This window comes from Acanthochromis polyacanthus, chromosome 23, assembly GCF_021347895.1.
Source record: "Acanthochromis polyacanthus isolate Apoly-LR-REF ecotype Palm Island chromosome 23, KAUST_Apoly_ChrSc, whole genome shotgun sequence".
NCBI classification, from domain to species: domain Eukaryota; kingdom Metazoa; phylum Chordata; class Actinopteri; family Pomacentridae; genus Acanthochromis; species Acanthochromis polyacanthus.
In genome coordinates this window covers 21,391,404-21,410,292 of record NC_067135.1, presented here as the reverse complement: position 1 = coordinate 21,410,292, position 18,889 = coordinate 21,391,404, and the positions used below count along the sequence as shown (strand labels likewise).

General features: G+C 39.7%; 2 protein-coding genes across 12 annotated transcripts in view; one reads left to right on the top strand and one right to left on the bottom strand.

The window, feature by feature from the left end:
* The window catches only part of hacd4 (3-hydroxyacyl-CoA dehydratase 4), a 48,997-nt gene extending 36,888 nt beyond the window's left edge, over window positions 1-12,109 (top strand). Inside the window, exons 5-7 of the mRNA XM_051943845.1 lie at window positions 7,400-7,506; window positions 7,886-8,002; window positions 11,013-12,109. Of these exons, the coding sequence (XP_051799805.1) occupies window positions 7,400-7,506; window positions 7,886-8,002; window positions 11,013-11,095 (307 nt within the window). The 3' untranslated portion in view covers window positions 11,096-12,109. The remainder of the gene's footprint in view (window positions 1-7,399; window positions 7,507-7,885; window positions 8,003-11,012) is intronic.
* Window positions 11,149-18,889, bottom strand: part of focad (focadhesin) — a 122,662-nt gene continuing 114,921 nt past the window's right edge. For all 11 annotated transcript variants that reach the window (XM_051943824.1, XM_051943822.1, XM_051943823.1 and 8 more), the window contains 3 exons: window positions 13,736-13,987; window positions 13,488-13,563; window positions 11,149-11,505 (listed from right to left, as the gene is read on the bottom strand). In XM_051943824.1, coding sequence (XP_051799784.1) covers window positions 11,432-11,505; window positions 13,488-13,563; window positions 13,736-13,987 — 402 coding nt within the window. In that variant the 3' untranslated portion in view covers window positions 11,149-11,431. The remainder of the gene's footprint in view (window positions 11,506-13,487; window positions 13,564-13,735; window positions 13,988-18,889) is intronic.

Below are 18,889 nucleotides of genomic sequence, written 5' to 3'. Positions count from 1 at the left end.
TGAATGGACTTCCTGTTCATGATGTGAGGGAGCTGTGATGGGGATGTGTGTGCATCTATGCAGCCAATCACACTGGGAAATCCTAAAAGAAATTAAAATGACTAATCCCAGTCTGAGGTTGCAGCACAATGTCATTAACAGAATATGATTTAAAATTATTTTAAAAGATCTCTACATCATTCACCTGCAATCCTGTGGAACTCCTCCTTGATGTTCTGACAGGTTTATGTCCAGGAAAACCACGATGATGAGTTAAAGCCGTTTCAGGGCCAGGAAAACTTTTCTGACTGTCCTCCATACAATTGCCTTACTCTGCATCTCCGACATTATATAAAAACTTCCATTTGCAAAGAACCGCAGCGCAACACACAATATCTGCTGGATGTGAGAGCATGACTGCGGTTGGTAATGTAAATGTAAGGACGGATTAGGTTGTTTATGTAGATTATGGACTTAAAACGATTACGAAACGGTACCGCTCAAACTGATAATTGTCCGGAAATGCGAGAACATTTATGCTCGGTCTGATAACAATCTACCGACGAATATTTAATTATCTATGCAGTAATGCTGCTCCTTTATCCACTGGATCGTTAATAAAAGTTGTTCTACGCCAAAACTCGCTCGCTTACTGACTGAACGAATGAGGAAATGAAACAGCGTGTGTGGCTGAAAGTGGGCGGAGACGGAGAGAAACTCGAGGTTTTCTCAGATAAACCTGCTGCCGACCAGGTTAGAGTCATAGAGTCTGTTACTGCGGTAACTGACTGAGAGTTTAAGTTACCCCTCTTTGTGAAACAGGCTAGAGTTACCCCTCTATCTCAGGGTTAAGTTACCTCGCTTTGTGAAATGGAAAACTCTGAGTTTCCCTCATTTCAGGGTTAAGAAACTCAGAGTTTTCAGTGAACCTGCTTCGTGAAACAGGCCCCAGGTCTTCGAGTACAGAGATGTTTAGTCGCCAAGTCTGAGGAGGTTTAGGGATGGAATCTGTTTGCAGACTGAGATATTGGTGCATGGTCGCTGATAATGATTGGGTGAATTTTAGTAGTAGCTTTGTGTGCGATAGAGTTATTTGAGAGGAAAAATTAAATTCCTGAAAATGTTTGGTGCACCTGAGAGAAAAAAAGTATAGTCCCTCTTTGTTGGGTTTTTGAGTCTCCAGACATCTTCTAGTCCAAAATCTTTCATATAATCCTGTGTGACTTTAGCTGATTGTGGTTGTTTTGCATGTATTGGGCTACTAGATCGATCTAGTGACGGGTTTAATACTATGTTGAAGTCGCCACCGATAATGGTTGTTGAGTTAGCAGATAAGTCTGCTAAGTGGGAGAAAACCACATGAAAGAAGGCTGGATCATTATTATTCGGGGTGTACAGATTTGCAATTGAATATAATTTATTAAAGATTGTTGCCTGGATAATAATATATCTGCCCTCTGAGTCCGTTATTGTGCCATTTAAAGTGAATGGTACTCTCTTATGGATTAGAATGGAGACCCCTCTTAGTCTGCTGTTATAACAAGATGAAAAGATATTATAATTCGAATATAATAGAGATTTTTCTTCTGATTCTACTAAATGCATTTCTTGGAGGAGCAAAATATCTGCTTTTAATTTGGAGACATAGTCCATAATTTTTACTCTTTTTGTTTGTGAGCGTATGCCATGAACATTCCAGGCTACAATATTTAACTTGGACATAAAGAGAGAAGTTCAGTCATTGAATAAGTAGCAATATAGAATATCGTCTGTGTGTGTCCTTGCGAGCTGTTTGTTGCCGTCTGTGAGCTGTGGGTGTTGGAGAGCGATGTACATAGCGAGTAAGGATCTATATATGCATTATATAATAGCACAACATTGCCTGAAAAATTATCAACAAACACATCATAAAACATACAAGCACAGTAAACATGGGGGGTACATAGGGTGTCAGTGAAAATGAGGGGGGTGAGTGTGTGAGAGGGGTAAAGGGAAACATATAGAGAGGGAGAGACAGAAAAGTAGTAGGAGGAGGGGGTTCTCCAGTGGGAAGTGTAGATAGGGAGAGTGACACATTTATATTTGTGTAATTTTGATTTATTTTTTTAATTACGTTTTCTAAACTAAATTACTAAGTGGTATACTAAGTGTTTAAGTCTTTATTACCTCCCCTAGCGGAGGTTATGTAATCATCGGAGTTTGTTTGTCTGTTTGTCTGTTAACAGCATAACTCAAAAAGTTATGGACGGATTTTCACCAAATTTTTACAGAATGTCCGGAAGACCAAAAGTAACAATCGATTAGATTTTGGAGGTGATCCGGATCACCGTCTGGATCCACTTTTTGAGTTATGCTGTTAACAGACAAACAGACAGACAAACACACTCCGATTGGTCATCTGTACAACTGAGAGATGGCCTGGTGGAGGTCTGCGCTCTCCGAGTGCTTTTCTAGTTATTGTTATTATTAGAAGAGCCAGGGGGTAATGGAAGATTCCCGAAATAGCTGCCCATCTATGTATAGTTTGTCCATAACTAGTGCAGTCCGTTTACCTTTCTGCCTGTGTTCTTTCATGATGGGGTATAAAACTTTGTGCCTCTCGTTTATTTCTCTGGGAAACTGATCATTCATTCTGTAAGATGTACCTTTCAGCTCATGTCCTTTGCTCCTTACGAGCACTTTCTGTTGGAAGTGCTCGAACTTTGCAATGATAGGACGGGGGCGGTTTCCTCCTCGGGGTCCGAGCCGGTGGACACGGTGGAAAGTGATGTTTTTGATCGTATCCACAGGGATTTTAAGCGATGACACCATGAAGTTTTTAACCAGGGACTCTGGGTTATTAAGTGTGGACTCAGCGATGCCGGAGAAGACCAGGTTTTCCCGCATACTCCTCGACTGAATGTCCAGGACCGTCTCCGTCAGGGTTTTCTTTTCTTTTTTAAGTGTAGTCACCTCTGAAGTGACGGCTGTCAGCGTGGACCGGAGTTCCGAGTTGTCTCTCTGCAGGTCCTCTATCTGCTGGTGAGTGAACTCCAGGGTTGCCTTCAGGTCCTTAATCTCCTGGTGAAGCAGACCAAGGATATCGAGTTTTTTATTAATAGATTCGAGAACACTTACCTGGATATCCGTGGTCTGCAGGTCTTGTGTGTCAGTCGCGGAGTCAGCCTCCTTTCTCTTGTTTGGGTTTGGATTCTGGGTGACTGGTTCTTCCATCGTGCACCGGACGAAGTAGTTGTCGATAAATCTCTCGAGGTCCTCCACTTTTAGCACTACTTCTGCGAACTTGAGCAGGCTACTTAGGTTGTTTTTTGATATAAATTAGTCGAGAAAACGGCGATTTGTTTACTTCTAATCTAGCAGCTGGGGGCCACCATGTTGAATTTTCGCCACTCTCGTAGAATCTCGCGATCTCACAGCATCTCACAGCATCTCACAGCATCTCCATGTCCTCTTTTGAGAGGCTGTCCGGCCTGTCAGGTTGGCGTTTATAAAGTCCTTCACATGTCCGGGTTTTTGATCTTGCCTAGCTTGAGTGTGTCGCAGACCAGTGTATGTATCATTCACATTGAATGGTTCCTTTGGAAACACGCTCTGAGAGGCGGAGTTTGAGCTGAACCCTGGAACGTGTATTCATTCATTCACAAATCAATACAGAGGCGCTCCACGCTCCACACTCCTCGCACAGTCCTCGCAGGCTGACAGGTAGGTAGGCACACTGCGAGAGAACACTCGAACAGAAAGAAAATGCCGAAAAGCAAATGTCATTTCACTGATGAAATGCGAAAAAAGTACCCCTGTTTTCGTCCGGGTCGTGTCAAATGTGAGGCAGAATGTACAGTCAGCAAAGCTGGGACTTATGTCTCCGTGGCTAATAAGAAAAGGAAAAAGAAGGAAAAAAGGACTGGTGACTTGAGGCATTATTTATGTTTTTTTCATTTGCCATTAGACACATTATTTTGAAGAATGGGCTAACTGAACATTGAAGAATAGGCTACCTCTCTTTTTTCTTTTTGTTTAGTATTTTGAGGCATTATTTCTATTTTTAATAATTGATAATTGGGAAGTTCTTTTGAAGAATGGTACTCTACCTCACTTTTCCAAACTAAGGTGTAAGTGTCAGACTTAAGAGAGATGATTATTTCTTATTTTGTTAAACATCTGAATACATGTGTTCCTACAGAACTTGAGTCAATAACTATTAAAGACTAGAGCATGCACTAGATAGGCCTACTGATAGTATGAAAGCTGCTGTTCTACATTAACGGAAAAGAGACCTGTTTGACTTAATTCGTGAAATTCCAAGCTAAGCAGCAAGTATACATTTGTGCAATAACATGTTTTTAGGCAAGGACCAGCACAGCAGGGCATGTTTGCGTTTTTACATTTTGCACTTCATTTCAAAGAATTTTAAATTTTGTGTTTTGCTGAACTTGTTTTTTTTTTTTTTTTAGCTCAAACATGTCGATCTTTACTTTGGTGCAATAAAAATTTTGCAAGCATTTGATAACATCAAACCATTTTAAGTTTGCATTTTCTTGAACCTTAAGGATTTTCAGCTTATTTTGTTTGAGTGCAACTGAGAAGTTATACATAAGTATTCACTCAGCATATCAGGAAGAACAATCATTTGTGAGTTTACAATTTGTACTTTTGTTCAAGCCATATAGCTTTGTTTTTTTCAAAAGATTTACTACTATTTATTTTAAAATTCCTCATGTTTTGAGATGTTAAATAAATAAATGTTAAATAAATGCTCCAGTTTGCTAGGTTATCACACAAGTTTGTGTAGAATGGAACCCAGGGGTGTTAGAACACTTCTGTGCAGTATTTCTAGTACTTTTAAGGTCCCAAACCCCACTCATGAGTAGGTATCTCTTAATTTTTTGCATTTTTAGCAAGCCCCCATGGCCTGCGAGTGTAGGGAAACACCTGGGGATGTTTTGTGGGGCACTAGCTACATGCAGAGGCCTTGTTTACCAACTCACAGCTCTCTGGTATGTCTAGAGGCTGAGAAATAACCACTTAAAGATGCAAAAAATGCTGGCAAGGCTTTTTATAGCCCAAATTCTGAAAATTTCAGACCCCCACAACTCAGAAGCTATTTCAGCTACAGGCCAACAATTTTGCATAGAAAGTACTTTCTAATCTAATTAGACTATCTAATGGCATACAAATTTAGGACTAATTTGAAAATGGTGCAGCAACACCCCCAAGGAATATCTGGTCATTTCACCTGGAAAGACCCCATAGCAAGTTAAAAATACCCCCCAAAAATTGGTCAACTCGGTACCGATACCTGAAATTTTGGGTCCTGGCCCAAGGACTATACTCAGTTTCTTTACCAGCAATTCCTTCATAGAAACCAGGGTAAAAATGAAGTTTCAGAAAACAATTTTTTGCCCTCAAAGTCCCTGCTAGGGGACTTTTTGAAGGTTCAAGAACTTCCAGTGTGCTGCTTGTAGAGCTAAATGTTGTTAACTGATTAATTACACCAGCATTTTTACCAAAATTTTATGACTCTTCTTAAAAAAACAAAAAAACAAAACTGCAATTGCAAAGTTATTTCATTAATTGCAGTGTTTCCCCTCCTATATAAACGACGAGGCGGCCCGCTTCGCTGGAACAGGCTATCGCCTCATTAAAATTTTGCAGACACTGCCGCCTCACTGGTCCGCACCAAAAAAAAAAGGTAATGCTAAATATTAGAAAGCATTGACACATAAGTCCGGTATATTCGCCGCTGAAATCAACAGAATGGCAGCCTTTTCTCGCCGTGGGTGAAGACAGCAAGGCACATCCCTGTTGGTCGGTAACACTCAGTTCTTGTATGACATCCCGCGAGTTCGTGTTTCAAATGTCGGTCGTTCCGATTGGCGAACAACGAGCATGGCGGACAAGAAGCGGCAGCGCTCCATGGTTTCGTTTTTCGGGGCTAAAAGCAGGTGTGTATCACAGACATATGTCAAATTAAGTATCAAAACTATCGCATGTCATCAAAATAAAGTGAGCAACGCAGTGTAGGCATCGATCTCGCTTCCTTTACTGAGTTTGCTTACTGTTTTGTTGTCCGCGGGGATACGAATTGACAGTGACTGCAAAAATGGCTCCCATTAAAACATTTAGGCACGACAAAATCCGTTCTCACGAACGAGACAAATGATTTCAACAGAATATAAAGTTCCTAGTTTCTTTTGATAAAATGATTTATAGAGTGCCCGAAATTATATCATTCAATGGCAAAACAAATTCTTGTCTTCAAATTCCAGTTCTGTGTTCAAAAAGGTAACAGTTTTGAAAACAGAACTAACTCCTTCAGAAAACCAGTTGCTAACCCAGAGTTGAAGTTTTCTTTCACATTTTTAAGTAAAATGAAGGTCATGACATAACCTTTTTTATTATAAATAAAAATGAAGTGGGAATTTGGTACCTAACATGTAGTTGTTTTTAGAAAAAAAGTAAAAGTCATCACTTGATTCCAGATTCAAGTCCTTTGTCATCTTTTTCAAATTTGTAATAAGAACTGATGTGGCATTTTGGAATGGCTTGTGGAAATCTGATCAGAATATAATAGACTGGACTAGTTGACATGTTTTGATCGCAAGGACAAGTGGGTTTATATTTGTCATATTTTCTCCCTATCACTAATTTTTAGAACAGAAACATGAAAATTTTACTTAATTTAGTTTTTGGAAATGGCTACAAATGCAACAAAATGTGCTCCAAATTGTGCCAGAATAACCCATTTTGCTTTTCAAAATTTTTACGGGGGGGGGGGGCATGCCCCTGGACCCCCCTAGTTGCTTTGTGCCTCCGGCGCAACCCACCACCTCGCAGCCATTTCAACCCAGGGGAAACACTGAATTGTGCATCAACATACCGAAACATCCTATGATAGATGGACCCACGACATGGTCCAGGTCTTGTTACACATTTATGCAGATAAATGTATCACGCAGATAGCGATCTGCAATGAGAAGCCCTTCGATTTACATATTGTTCTTATATTTTGCTCTGTCACTTTTTGAAATGACACCATCCTACTTTCCCAAATCTCAGTGGGGCTTTATGTGGCTTGAATGCAAATAACAAAAGTCTGAAGAGTGCTGGAAACGTCCTTGACAATAGTCTCTGAATTTAGATCTGGGAAAATTGCTCAAATTAATCCACAACATATCAAAAGTGTCATGTTCTCAAAATTTCTCTGAATATCATTTTCTACAAAAATTATCAAACTGTGACATCAGTCCATCTGTCATTAAATATTTTGTGCTGCTCCACTCTTATTGTCAGCCACAAACTCCAAACAAAAAAACCTGATTGCAGTTTTAAGTACTATAATTTCAAACCCACTAGTTATTGTGTGATACTGTGTCTGTTGAAAACCTTGGTTAACATTTTGGTGTGTATTGTGTGATGATAGGTACCCTCATGAGCTGTTGTGTGTTATGGAAAAACCCTCCATTGCCATGCTGTGGACTCGGTACACACTCTGGATCCCTTTATATGTCGTGTCAGTCGCCAATGAAGGTGACAAAATCATTTTTTAAATCAACTTCATTCATACCATCAAATAGGGAGACCTCAATACAATTTGGGAGTAACTAATTCTCAACAATAAGAGCTTAATATGAGTCAAAGGCTGGTGTTGTGAAAGGGAAGTGGTGGGAGTATACAGGAAACAAGTTGGAAAAGCAGAACAGATGATAAAATGTCAGGAAGTGTGTGAGGAAAGCATATTTCAATTGAGTGTGTGTGACAGCACTGTTGTTAACTGCAACTAATACTTCACACTGACACAAATAACAGCGGATTTGAGGTCTTGAGGATTCAAGACCTCAAATCCGCTGTTATTTGTGTCAGTGTGAAGTATTAGTTCAACATCTAATTATGTCTTCATGCTCTTCAGGTCTCATTATTTACCAAGCCCAGCTTTACATTGAGCAAACAGCCTCCTTCTCTTCAACGACATCACACATTCACCTCCCTTTGGTGCTGATGCTCTGCCTGCCAGTTCTATCTCTTGGTAAGATGAATTAGCCAGAATGAATATTGCACTACAAAAAAACAAGAAAACAAGAACTGCATAGTAGGGACTGCTGTTTCAAGTATTTGTAAAATGATTTAGTACTAAAATGAAGGCTTGAAATTTACCTAAATTGATCCCAGAGGACTAACAATTTTTTTTTTTTAATTGAATGGAGTTGAAAAAGGAAGCTGGCTTAGCTTAAGCTTCTGGAAGAAGTTTTAATCCTCATCTGAAAAATGTTTCCAGTTCGGAAGCTCAAATTTTATGAAATCTAAAATTTCCTTTTGAATCTCGTATCGATTTGTATTCATGATAAACATTTCAAAAAAAAAAATCACAACTTCTGCCAAAACCAGATATCCACCCAAGTCAAGGGTCAAACAAGTGAAGTCACAAGTTACTGGTGTTGACGCAAAACTTTAAATCTCTCAACATGAGTCTGAAGTCATCAGATTCTTGACACACATCTGACTTGAGTTAAAGTCAAGTGACCACACTTTTGCTAACTGAGCAAGGGTTTGTCAGATCTTATCTTGAATCAACTCCAACTCAACACCTGAGACATGAACAGAATTCACAAATAATACAGAAGTAAAAAATAATTTATCTGATTACTATTTGGGTTTACTGGACCTCATGATTCAAGTTTCAGAATACTTATTGTACCCTTAGGCAAATTCAGTTTACAGTGAGTAAGTTCACCTAAAACAACACAAGACAAAGTGACGACAGTGCTACGGCTAAAAGAACAAAGAAGATGGCCCCAAAGTAAAAGCAAGATAACTTAAAAACATTTGTAAAAATAAATAAATAAAAATGGCTAAAATTATGTCAGATCAAGCCAGATAAAAATGTGCCAGCCACAAGATCAAGATGAGAGAAGCAAGACCAGGAATAAATACATTAGTGATATTTCAGTTTCTCTCATTTGTTGATAGCACAGATTGCTGCTGTACGAAGCTGTGTTTGTAGCGTCTAGTTTTACAGGCGGGTACCATGAACCTCCGACCTGATGGGAGCAGCTGACATTCACCGTTAAGAGGGTGGGAGTCATCTCTTACAACAGAGTTAGCTAGCCTCTGTAACTGTTTGGTATACAGGGATTCTGGGTGAAGCTGAGACTCTCCAATCAGCTTGCTGGACCATTTCACGATTTGGTTTAAACAGTTTTTGTTTTTTAAGGAAGTTAAAAAGTTAGTTTGATTGCAGGAGAATCTACCTTCAACATACAGTGGCTCTCATAAGTTTGGACATATCATCCAAAGGTTTCTGTGTCAGAGGTAAAGGCTCTAAGTTACTTGTCCTAGCATTACCTAGCTGCCCGGCTCTTCAGAACAGCCCTTAACACTACATGTTCCAGGGGCGCCTTGACATGACTGACCCTACACTCAAACTTTCTACATGCTGGAACATGCAGAAAAAAAGAATTTCCTGGTGCTGTAATGTGAAAAAATGTTGGGCTTCTCTTCATAATATTGTAAGGTCCTCACTTTACAATGAAAAGTGCTCTGACATGCCATGTTATGATTTTATGCAGCGTAAGTCAAAAAGAGTTGAATTGGAAAATATGATTTTATACAGTTGACAATTTTAAGAATCTAAAACTTAAAATATAAATGTTGCTTTGTTTACACTTATTTGCTTAAGATATATTTCCATTTTTGCTATTTTATAGTTTTACTGTGGGCTGCACAGTGGAATTGTGGTTAGCACTTTTGCCTTGCAGCAAGAAGATCCCTGGGTCGAGTCCCGGCCTGAGCCCGAGATCTTTCTGCATAGAGTTTGCATGTTCTCCCCGTGCATGCATGGGTTTTCTCCGGGTACTCCGGCTTCCTCCCACAGTCCAAAAATATGCTGAGGTTAATTGATTACTCTAAATTGCCCGTAGGTGTGAATGTGAGAGTGATTGTTTGTCTGTATATGTAGCCCTGCGACAGACTGGCGACCTGTCCAGGGTGTCCCCTGCCTTTGCCCGAGTCTAGTGAGGATAAAGCGGTGTATAGTTGCCTGGCAAATCCAGACTGACTTTATTTATGTATTAATATAAATACAAATAAAGGCAGTCTGGCATTGCGATGATACGAGACGATTTCAAAAAGGAGGGGCTAACGAATGCAGCTTGAACGAGAAAGAACCAATCAGCATAGCACGGATGTGACGCACAAACAAATCGACCTTGTAGTCCATGTAATCCAAACAACAATGGCATGCAGCCGAGAAAGCGTCGCGGTGAATGATTACTGCCGTTTTTGTCACAAAAATCTGCGAATACATGGGGCACTCTCAAGTACAACACTTATTTTTGAAAAGGCTACGCAACAAAAGACTCCTTCCGAACGATTAGCGGTGTTAGTAATAACTTTAAATCGGAGCCAAACCAAGTCGGTGCGTATGTGTAAAAGTTGCTTAAATTTACTCCCACGTTTAGAATGGGATTTTCCTAATGGCAAGAAGCCCAAAGTAACGAGCCATCCACTGCCTCCTCATCGTTGGAAACGTCAAGTGAAAAGAGGCAACGACTAACGCCATCCAAAACGCCAAGAGACCACAAAAAGATTCGCTTTGGCCCCCCTCCTCTCTCTCTCTCTCTCCTTCTTGTTTAACGGCGGTGGCCCCCCTCTTCCTCCTCCGGCATCATCTTTATGGGTAATCCAGGCACTGAAGATGTCGCAGCATTAACTCCCGCCTCCTGTGCTATGATTGGTCGTACCAAACTGTACCTGGAGGGAAACGCGATTCAATTCGCACAATGCCAAACTGACTCTCCTGTATCTCCTAATATGGAGATAGGAGACTACATGGAGATTCAGTTTGGATTTTCAAAGCTCGGTGTATAGGGGATGGATGGATGGATGGATTTACATAATATTTGTGTTTAACACAAGTCAGCACACCAGGACCATCGTTTTGCATAAATTAGGTCTGTGTCACAAATGCAGAATTCCTGTAGACAAACAAAAACACACGTGTTTTTTTTTGTTAACTAAGAGGAAAACTGTCTTTCCAGGGGCTTCTGTAACAGTCTGGCAGCTGCTTAAGGAGAGACAAAACCACTTGAAGAAATGGAACAGCAAGATGAAGAGGAAATGAAGTGTGTTTTAGTCTTACAGAAAAATACAATAAGGAATATACAAACTGAAGCATTTGTTTTAATGATGATTTATTGATGTCATGGAATTGTCTGATGTGCTTCAAGAATATTAAATAGATGAAAATTACATTTTGACATAGCACATTCCTCTTGAGCTCCTATATGTGATTTAAGTGGAGCCACAGCAGTAGTACAGTATCTGTTTAAGCTTCCAGATGACAAAAATCTCAACTTTCTCCATCACTGTGTCCGTGTCCAATGAGCAGAAGCAGGGCCAATGCAGATTGACTTGTAGGACCCTCCATACATGTTATCATGAGAATAGCATATTGCAGCTACCAGCCATAAGCTCTGGTCCACACGGCTTTTTTCTTGAACTCAGAGGAAGACTTCAGAGCCAACAGAGCAGCTGAAACAACACAAAGATGATCAGATGAATCTGGTGGACTTTACAGTCTGTTTTCATTTCTGCACAAAGAGGTGTTTTTGTGAATGAATGATTTAAATGTATTGGTTTTTGAATGCTTCAGCTAATATTGATATTTTTGCATAGCTCACTATGTTTATGTCATAACAATACTAACATCTCAGTGTTTCTTTCACATACTTGTTTACATTCTGTTTATCTGCCCAAAACCCACTGTGTATATCAATGCCAATACATTCACCTTTTGTTAAGATATTTATATAGACAATTTTTTGTATCTTTTGAAATCTGCACAATTTTACATAAAAGTTGTTTTTTGAGAACTGGACATCAGACAAGATGACATGTATTTGTTCCAGTGGAAGCTGCAGAATTGAACTCTGACTGAAACGTACTCAGAAGGTTACAGGCATTCTTGTGTTTGTCCACTGTAATGAAAAGGTCCTGTACTGGCTTTAGGAAGAAATTTAGGTGTGGTGCAAATTCATGTGTAATAAGAATTTTTATATGAGTACTCTGCATATGCACTGAATAATCAAATAAGACCTTGCATTAAAAGTGTTGAAATAAATTTCAGCAGTTTTCACTCAGTTTATATTGTGTTTCTTTCATGGAAACTGAAGTTGTCAACAAATCATTTGAATCATGCTCGTTGTGTTAGATTTAGCGGTACAATTACTACCATCATGATAGAAAATACAATTTACTTAGTTTCTCTCATAGCAAAAAACTCTCTTCATTTACATGGTCCCTTTTATACTACATAATATTTTATGCTATTGTGGGATTCCCAATTCCTTCCATTCTTTTTTTTTTTAAAAACCAGAAACTGTATCTTGTTATTTCACAAAGCCAATGCAACTCATGAAGAACTAATTTCAACAAACAGTTGGTTTATTCGTAGAAACATCAACATGATGTTATAAAGAAAAAATCTGCCATTGTCTGAAGACACACTGCACTGATATGACTGAAACACAGAAAAAGATGAAGAGGACTCTGTGTTCAAGAACGGCCCTGGCAAAGTTAGCAAAAAATATCAAATGTTAGACACATTTAGCAAAAAGTAAATACTGCACTCAAGCATAAAAAGCTTGTCCCAGTTGTAAATACATAATAATAGGAGTATCATATTGTGAAGCTGTGTTGCTGCATCTGTACAACAGAATGGTACAGATGCATTTTGATCAGTCTTAGAGCACAACAGTAATCCTGTTGTGCTCTAAGACTGATCATGTCTCTCTGAACTTAGAAGTAAAAAGAGCATGCATTTGCAGTGGAGACACACTTTTAAGAAAATACAGTGATGTGCAATTATAAACACTGCTGTGTTTCTGTGCAGTTCAACATTTTAGCCGTGCTATACCATTTCAACTATTACCGTAGCTCTGACCTACCAAGCCAAAATGCAATATGAAGCCAAAGGAACTGAGCTAAGGTCGGAGTCAGATTTAAGAATATTTAACTTTGGCATTAAAATGTTCTATGAAACAAAATAAGAGTAAAAATTCATAATTATTCATAATTCATAACTAGAAAATGGAGGAACAAAAACTGCAGTCATCCCAGTTTGTTAGAGCAGATGAGATAGATTCAGCAAAGCTAGATTTATGCATTTAGTCCGGTTTCATAGAATTTTTAAATCTGTTTTGATGCTTCAGTATCTGAGTGCGTTATACCATGTAAAGGAGACTAAAGCTAAATCTTAAATGGTTCGCAAGCAAGAATTGCCTCTAAAAATCTAACTTGCTACAAGTAACATTTTAATCATTTATCTTTTCGCTTCTTAGTACAAATTTGAAAGAGCACTGAAAAAGAAACAATACATGGAGTTTGCAGATATATTTTTCCTGCACTTTTGAGTTGCTTCAAAAAGACAGTATGTGAATTTCTCTAGTTTTAGGATAAAGTCAGTATATTCTTCTTATATATCTTGAATGAGCTGTTGGATTTGTGTTATTCACCTTTGGCTGTGCCGACGGTCCTGTCGGACAGACTCTGTTCAGGGCCTTCTGTGATGCTGAGAAGCCAGTCTATGAACTGAGACACACAACACAAACACAAATATACACACAAACACTGTCATCACAACTGAGTCAAAAAAAATTAAACAAAAAACAGATCTTGAAGCTTAACCCCTCAGATGGACAATCATGTTTCCAAATGTATGTAGGTGTTGGATGTTTAAAGGAAGGTGATGGTTTCAGAAAACCTTGTGTGTCTGATTGCTCCAGGGGTCTTTGTCGAGAAGCAGAAGAAGGCTGTGGGACAATCCCAGTAGGCACTGTGGCACGGTGTGGTCAGTAAGTGACTCCTCACTGTACAGACTGTGTGCTACAGCTGGAGGCTTGGACTCTGGTTTCCATGGGAACCACTGGGCCCTGATGCCGAGAAGGAGAGGCATGAGGTGGTCACCCCAGGAAACTACAGCAGCAGCAAACAGCTGGAATAGGAAGTCGGTGGCCTGCAGAGAATATAGTTTCATAAGCTCAGTACAAAACACCAGTACAGTCGAAGAAGAAACACTACAAACAGCAATTAGGATTTTAAATAATGTCTCAACTGTTTTTAAAAAAAAATCTTGACAAAACTAAGGAGCCTGAGAGTTGCCGGAGTTGCAACAAATATTTACTTGTCACATTTGGAGACATGGGAGGTTGAACTGACCGTCATTCTTGACAATATATACTATGTCAGTATAGGTCTTTGTATTGTAATTAGAACTGCACAATCCAGTTGTGACAGTTGTGCAAGACATGCCTTGCACATGTCTGAGACAACTTCTGATAATTAGGAATAATGAAACACCTGTTTCTGCAGATACAGTAACAGCAAACTACTCTGCTAAGTATTATGATGTCGATGACTAACAAGATGAGTAAGCGCTAGTAGTGTACCCAAGAACGCCAACAACAATACGGAAAATATATATATCTTCAATGCAGCACTTTGAGATTTTGCCTAAATGAAAAATGCATTGCAAATAGTGGGCAGAACGATGATGATTGCTTGAGTCATGGTTTGGGGTAATTTTTGTACAGCGAGAATTTCTCCAAAAAGTTTACCAAGAATAGGGGACAGTTTAGCTAAAAAGGTCTTGTAGAATTCTGTTGGTAATCTGTCTGGACCAGGCGTTTTGGCATTTTGCATAGAATTTATAGCTTTTGCTATATCAAAGTCCATAATGGTCAGATCTTCCAAACTGGTCTTTGGAATTTCGAGCCGTTCAAAGAAGGTCTGAATCTCAGAGGGGTTGGGAGAAGCCTGTGAGGTGTCAAGATTGGCATAGAACTGATTGAATTATTCATTTATAGTTGTGGGGTGGGTGGGATTTCAGTTATCATACAGTTAGCTGATGGAATAATAATCTGCCAGTTGGATTAGATTCAGTTTGTCATTCATTACTATACGATAGCTTATTTAAACCGACAATTCAGTTACTGAGTTGTCGGTTTAAATAAGCAACGCTATCGTATAATAATCTGCCAGCCTTTTCACCATGCTCATAATAAGCCTGTTTTGTTTTCAGCAGTAGTAGTTCTGTATGTTTAGTGGAAAGGTCATCAAATTCGGCTTGTAGTAACAACAATTGCAATTTATATAAACTTGGGTTCAGAGGAATAGTATAACCACTATCTAGCAACAAGAAAAGCACTCAGAGAGTGCAGTACTCCGACAAGGCTGCTCAGTTGATGTATCATTTCCGACGGATGAAATCTTTAATAAAAAATGACCTTGCGCTGAGTACAGGCATGTAAATGTAAATGTGCATGTTATGCATGGATACCAAATTGTGTGTAAATCACTCCTATAAAGGTCTGCTGATCAGTTCATCAGTTTTGGCAACCCTTTGTTTTGCTATTGTTAAAATAACTGTTTCCTTCATGCTTTTTTTGTAAAGGCGTATTTTAAATGTTGCAGGCTTTTATTTTGTAACCATTCCAGCAGCACAGGGAGTACTTTTCTTAGAAGAGGTTTCTTGACATGAGGAAGACGCTGCCGAAAAGTCTGAAAATTCACATAAAGATGAAAGAAAACGGTTCCACGCTGTTGCTGTCTAGCAAAGGATGTGTTTAAAGGCCACCTAGCGGGGACAAGGTCTTACGGCAAAGAAATGAGTGAAGGACAGAAAGGTGAATTTGTGTTCATAATAAAGCTGATGGCTGAACTTAATGTGTCTGGCTGGGGTTTGCAACATTGTGTGACCTAGATACGTAGTGGGTGGCAGGAATTGATGGGGCTCAGAAACACCCCACAGTTTAATCATTTGTTCCTTGTATGATTTCCAATTGATAAATCACAGTCATTTTTTAGTAGGATCGCAATTGTGATCGTCACCGGGTAGCAGACACAGTGTTCATGTCATAGTTAGAGCAACGCCGTGCAGGCTGCTATATCTGGCAATGGGAAATCTTTAACAAAGCCGTGGATCCACATTATAAGCCGCATCACTGCCAAAATCTATCCTCCCTGTGTCATTTCTGACCTTCCCTGAAAATTTCATCCAAATTTGTTGCTCTGTTTTTGAGTAATGTCTCACACAGACAGACAGATTCACAGATGCACAAACAAACGTACACCGATCGTCACATAACTCCACCATTCCTTGGCAGAGTAATAATTATATTTTCTGGGATAATTTTTTTTTTCCGAGATGCATATGAAATTATTTGTCCCCTAAGGAAGGCTTTAAGCGCTTCTCTAAAGCGCAAACTCTACTACGGTACACTTAATAGAATTGTGTACGCCTATAATATTCCAGCAAATGAAACGTGTTTGCCCAGGAGTGTGTTGGTCCTGTTCATTTTGTATGTAACCAGAGAAAACACACACACACACACACACACACACACACACACACACACACACACACACACACACACACACACACACACACACACACACACACACACACACACACACACACACACACACACACACAAAAATATAAAAATAAAGAAGCAAGAATATCCCTCCCAACTGTGCAGGACTCCCACACTAGTGGAAAACTGCACCCCCATCTCTAGCATGAGACGAAAAAAGCACTAAAATGCATGGAGATAACTGCTAAACTGCTGCTTTCCCTACTAAACACAACAAAGTAAGGCTTCCAAGAAGAAAGAGAAAAAACAGGCACATCTGTATGAGCGTTAACAGCTAACATGATGAACTACCTGCATTCACTTTACACCACACAAAAAACAAAACAAAAAAAACAACTTTACCCCACACAACACAGAAGTAACAGAAAATTGTTGATTAGAGCCAGAATGGATTAACTGAGTTCAGAACAAATGTCATTCAGACTTATTCAACTATACTGACAGTCAATAGAATAGAAACTTTGAGGTAGAAATGTACACATAATTCTACTTGTAGGGGGGTTGTAATTATTCATTGTGGATTTACTGATGATCTAGTGCCCTGGTAGTTGAGATAATGATGAGTTGTCATTTTGTCATGATTCATTGCACATGGGTTGGTCACTTTGCAAAAGTGAACCAAATACACACCAAGCAATACTCAGTGAGTATCTGCACAATTTGAGAAAGGGTTTTGAAGGCCTATATAAAGGCCCAAAAAAGGCCACCATTGTTAGTCCAGTGAACAGCATCATGCCGCGTCTATCACATGAACAACGTCTCCGGGCACTGGGTATGGTGGAGGCCGGTTTGAGCTACAGTAATGTAGCCAGGCGTATGGGCTGTTCCCAACCCCCAATCAGAAGCCTGGTCCAAAGCATGCGCCGACGGATTGCTGCCTGCATCGAAGCAAATGGAGGCCATACTCGGTATTGACTGTTGTGACTTTGTGTTTGGCAGGTGCCATTTTCTTTTGTGAAATTCTTTATTTTGAAATCATTCTTGAAACTTCAGATTTTTGTTTCTGTATGCCAATATGCTAAACAAATGATTCATATGAAGAAAATCCAGTTTCGGGCTTCAAAATAAAAATTATGTTGAAAAATATGGTCTCAAAGTTTTTAATGATTGGGGCGGAATGGCTCAGTGGGTAGAGTGGCCATCTTGTAACTGGAAGGTTGCCGGTTCGATCCTCGGCCCGTCGAGCTCATGTCGAGGTGTCCCTGAGCAAGACACCGAACCCCTAATTGCTCCTGGTGGGTCGTGGTTAGTGCCTTGCATGACAGCTTCCGCCATCAGTGTGTGAATGTGTGTGTGAATGGGTGAATGTGATGTATCATGTAAAGTGCTTTGGATAAAAGCCAGGGTTTCCTCTACATGTAATTGATTGTGGCGCACCGCCACGGCAAAATAAAAGCCGCCACACCTTCAGAATAGTGTTTTTTTTACCTTGTTTTTATGTTGTTTTATGTTTATATTAATGACGATTATTGTATTAAATGTGATTTCGGCACAAAACGTGGTGTTTTTCGTGAAATGTGAGGCTACGCTGCAAATACCCTACCCTTATTTTGAAAAACCAACACCGGAACACCGGACTCACTGCCTGGCACCTGCCTGCAGTGTTGCCAACTTAGCGACTTTCTCGCTAAATCTAGCGACTTTTCAAAGCTCCTAGCGACTTTTTTTTTGTCAAAAGCGACTAGCGACAAATCTAGCGACTTTTTCTGCCGTTTTGGAGACTCTGATAGGAAAACTCAGCTCATTCTGCAGTTACTGTTTTCAATAAGTAGCAGGTGCTGCTGTGAGCTTCTCCCCCTCCCAGAGCACAGGCTGTCAGTCCCATAGATGTAGTCAGTCCAGTAACCCCACAGCAGACCCAGTGAGGGGAGGGGGAGACCCACATCACTCCGCGGCCAGACGGCAGATGAATCGCGCATGCGCAAAGTCACTACAGATCCCATCCAGACTTACGGAGCCATATAAACAAAAATGTTTCTTCACTGTCATGCTAAAATAAACCACAGCATTTAGCCTCTAGTGAAAAAACATATTTTGGGTGTTTTATACTCACTTTTTGGTCTCTTCCACAACGTTATTCCTCTCTCCTACAACGTTGATTACAATTACATGCAAACTGGGAAATATGCAAAGTAGGCGATGACGTCATTTAGCGACTTCTAGTGACTTTTAGGACAGCCAATAGCGACTTTCCTTACTGAGGAGTTGGCAACAGTGCCTGCCTGTCTAACTGCTGCGCGCGAAATGCGAAGAGAGTAGAGACAACAGTCCGACGTGGAGGGCGAGAAAAGGGTGAAAGAAAGGTACCTAAACTAGATTGTATTTGATACAGTTTTTTTCAAACCAGTGAAAACGAAATATAGATGGATTAGGCTACAGAAAAAATCCTGAGTCGTGATAAAATGTGTTATTCATTGTTTAATACAGGATACGCATTATCATTATTTCAGAGAGATTCTTATTTTTATTTTATTTTTGTACCA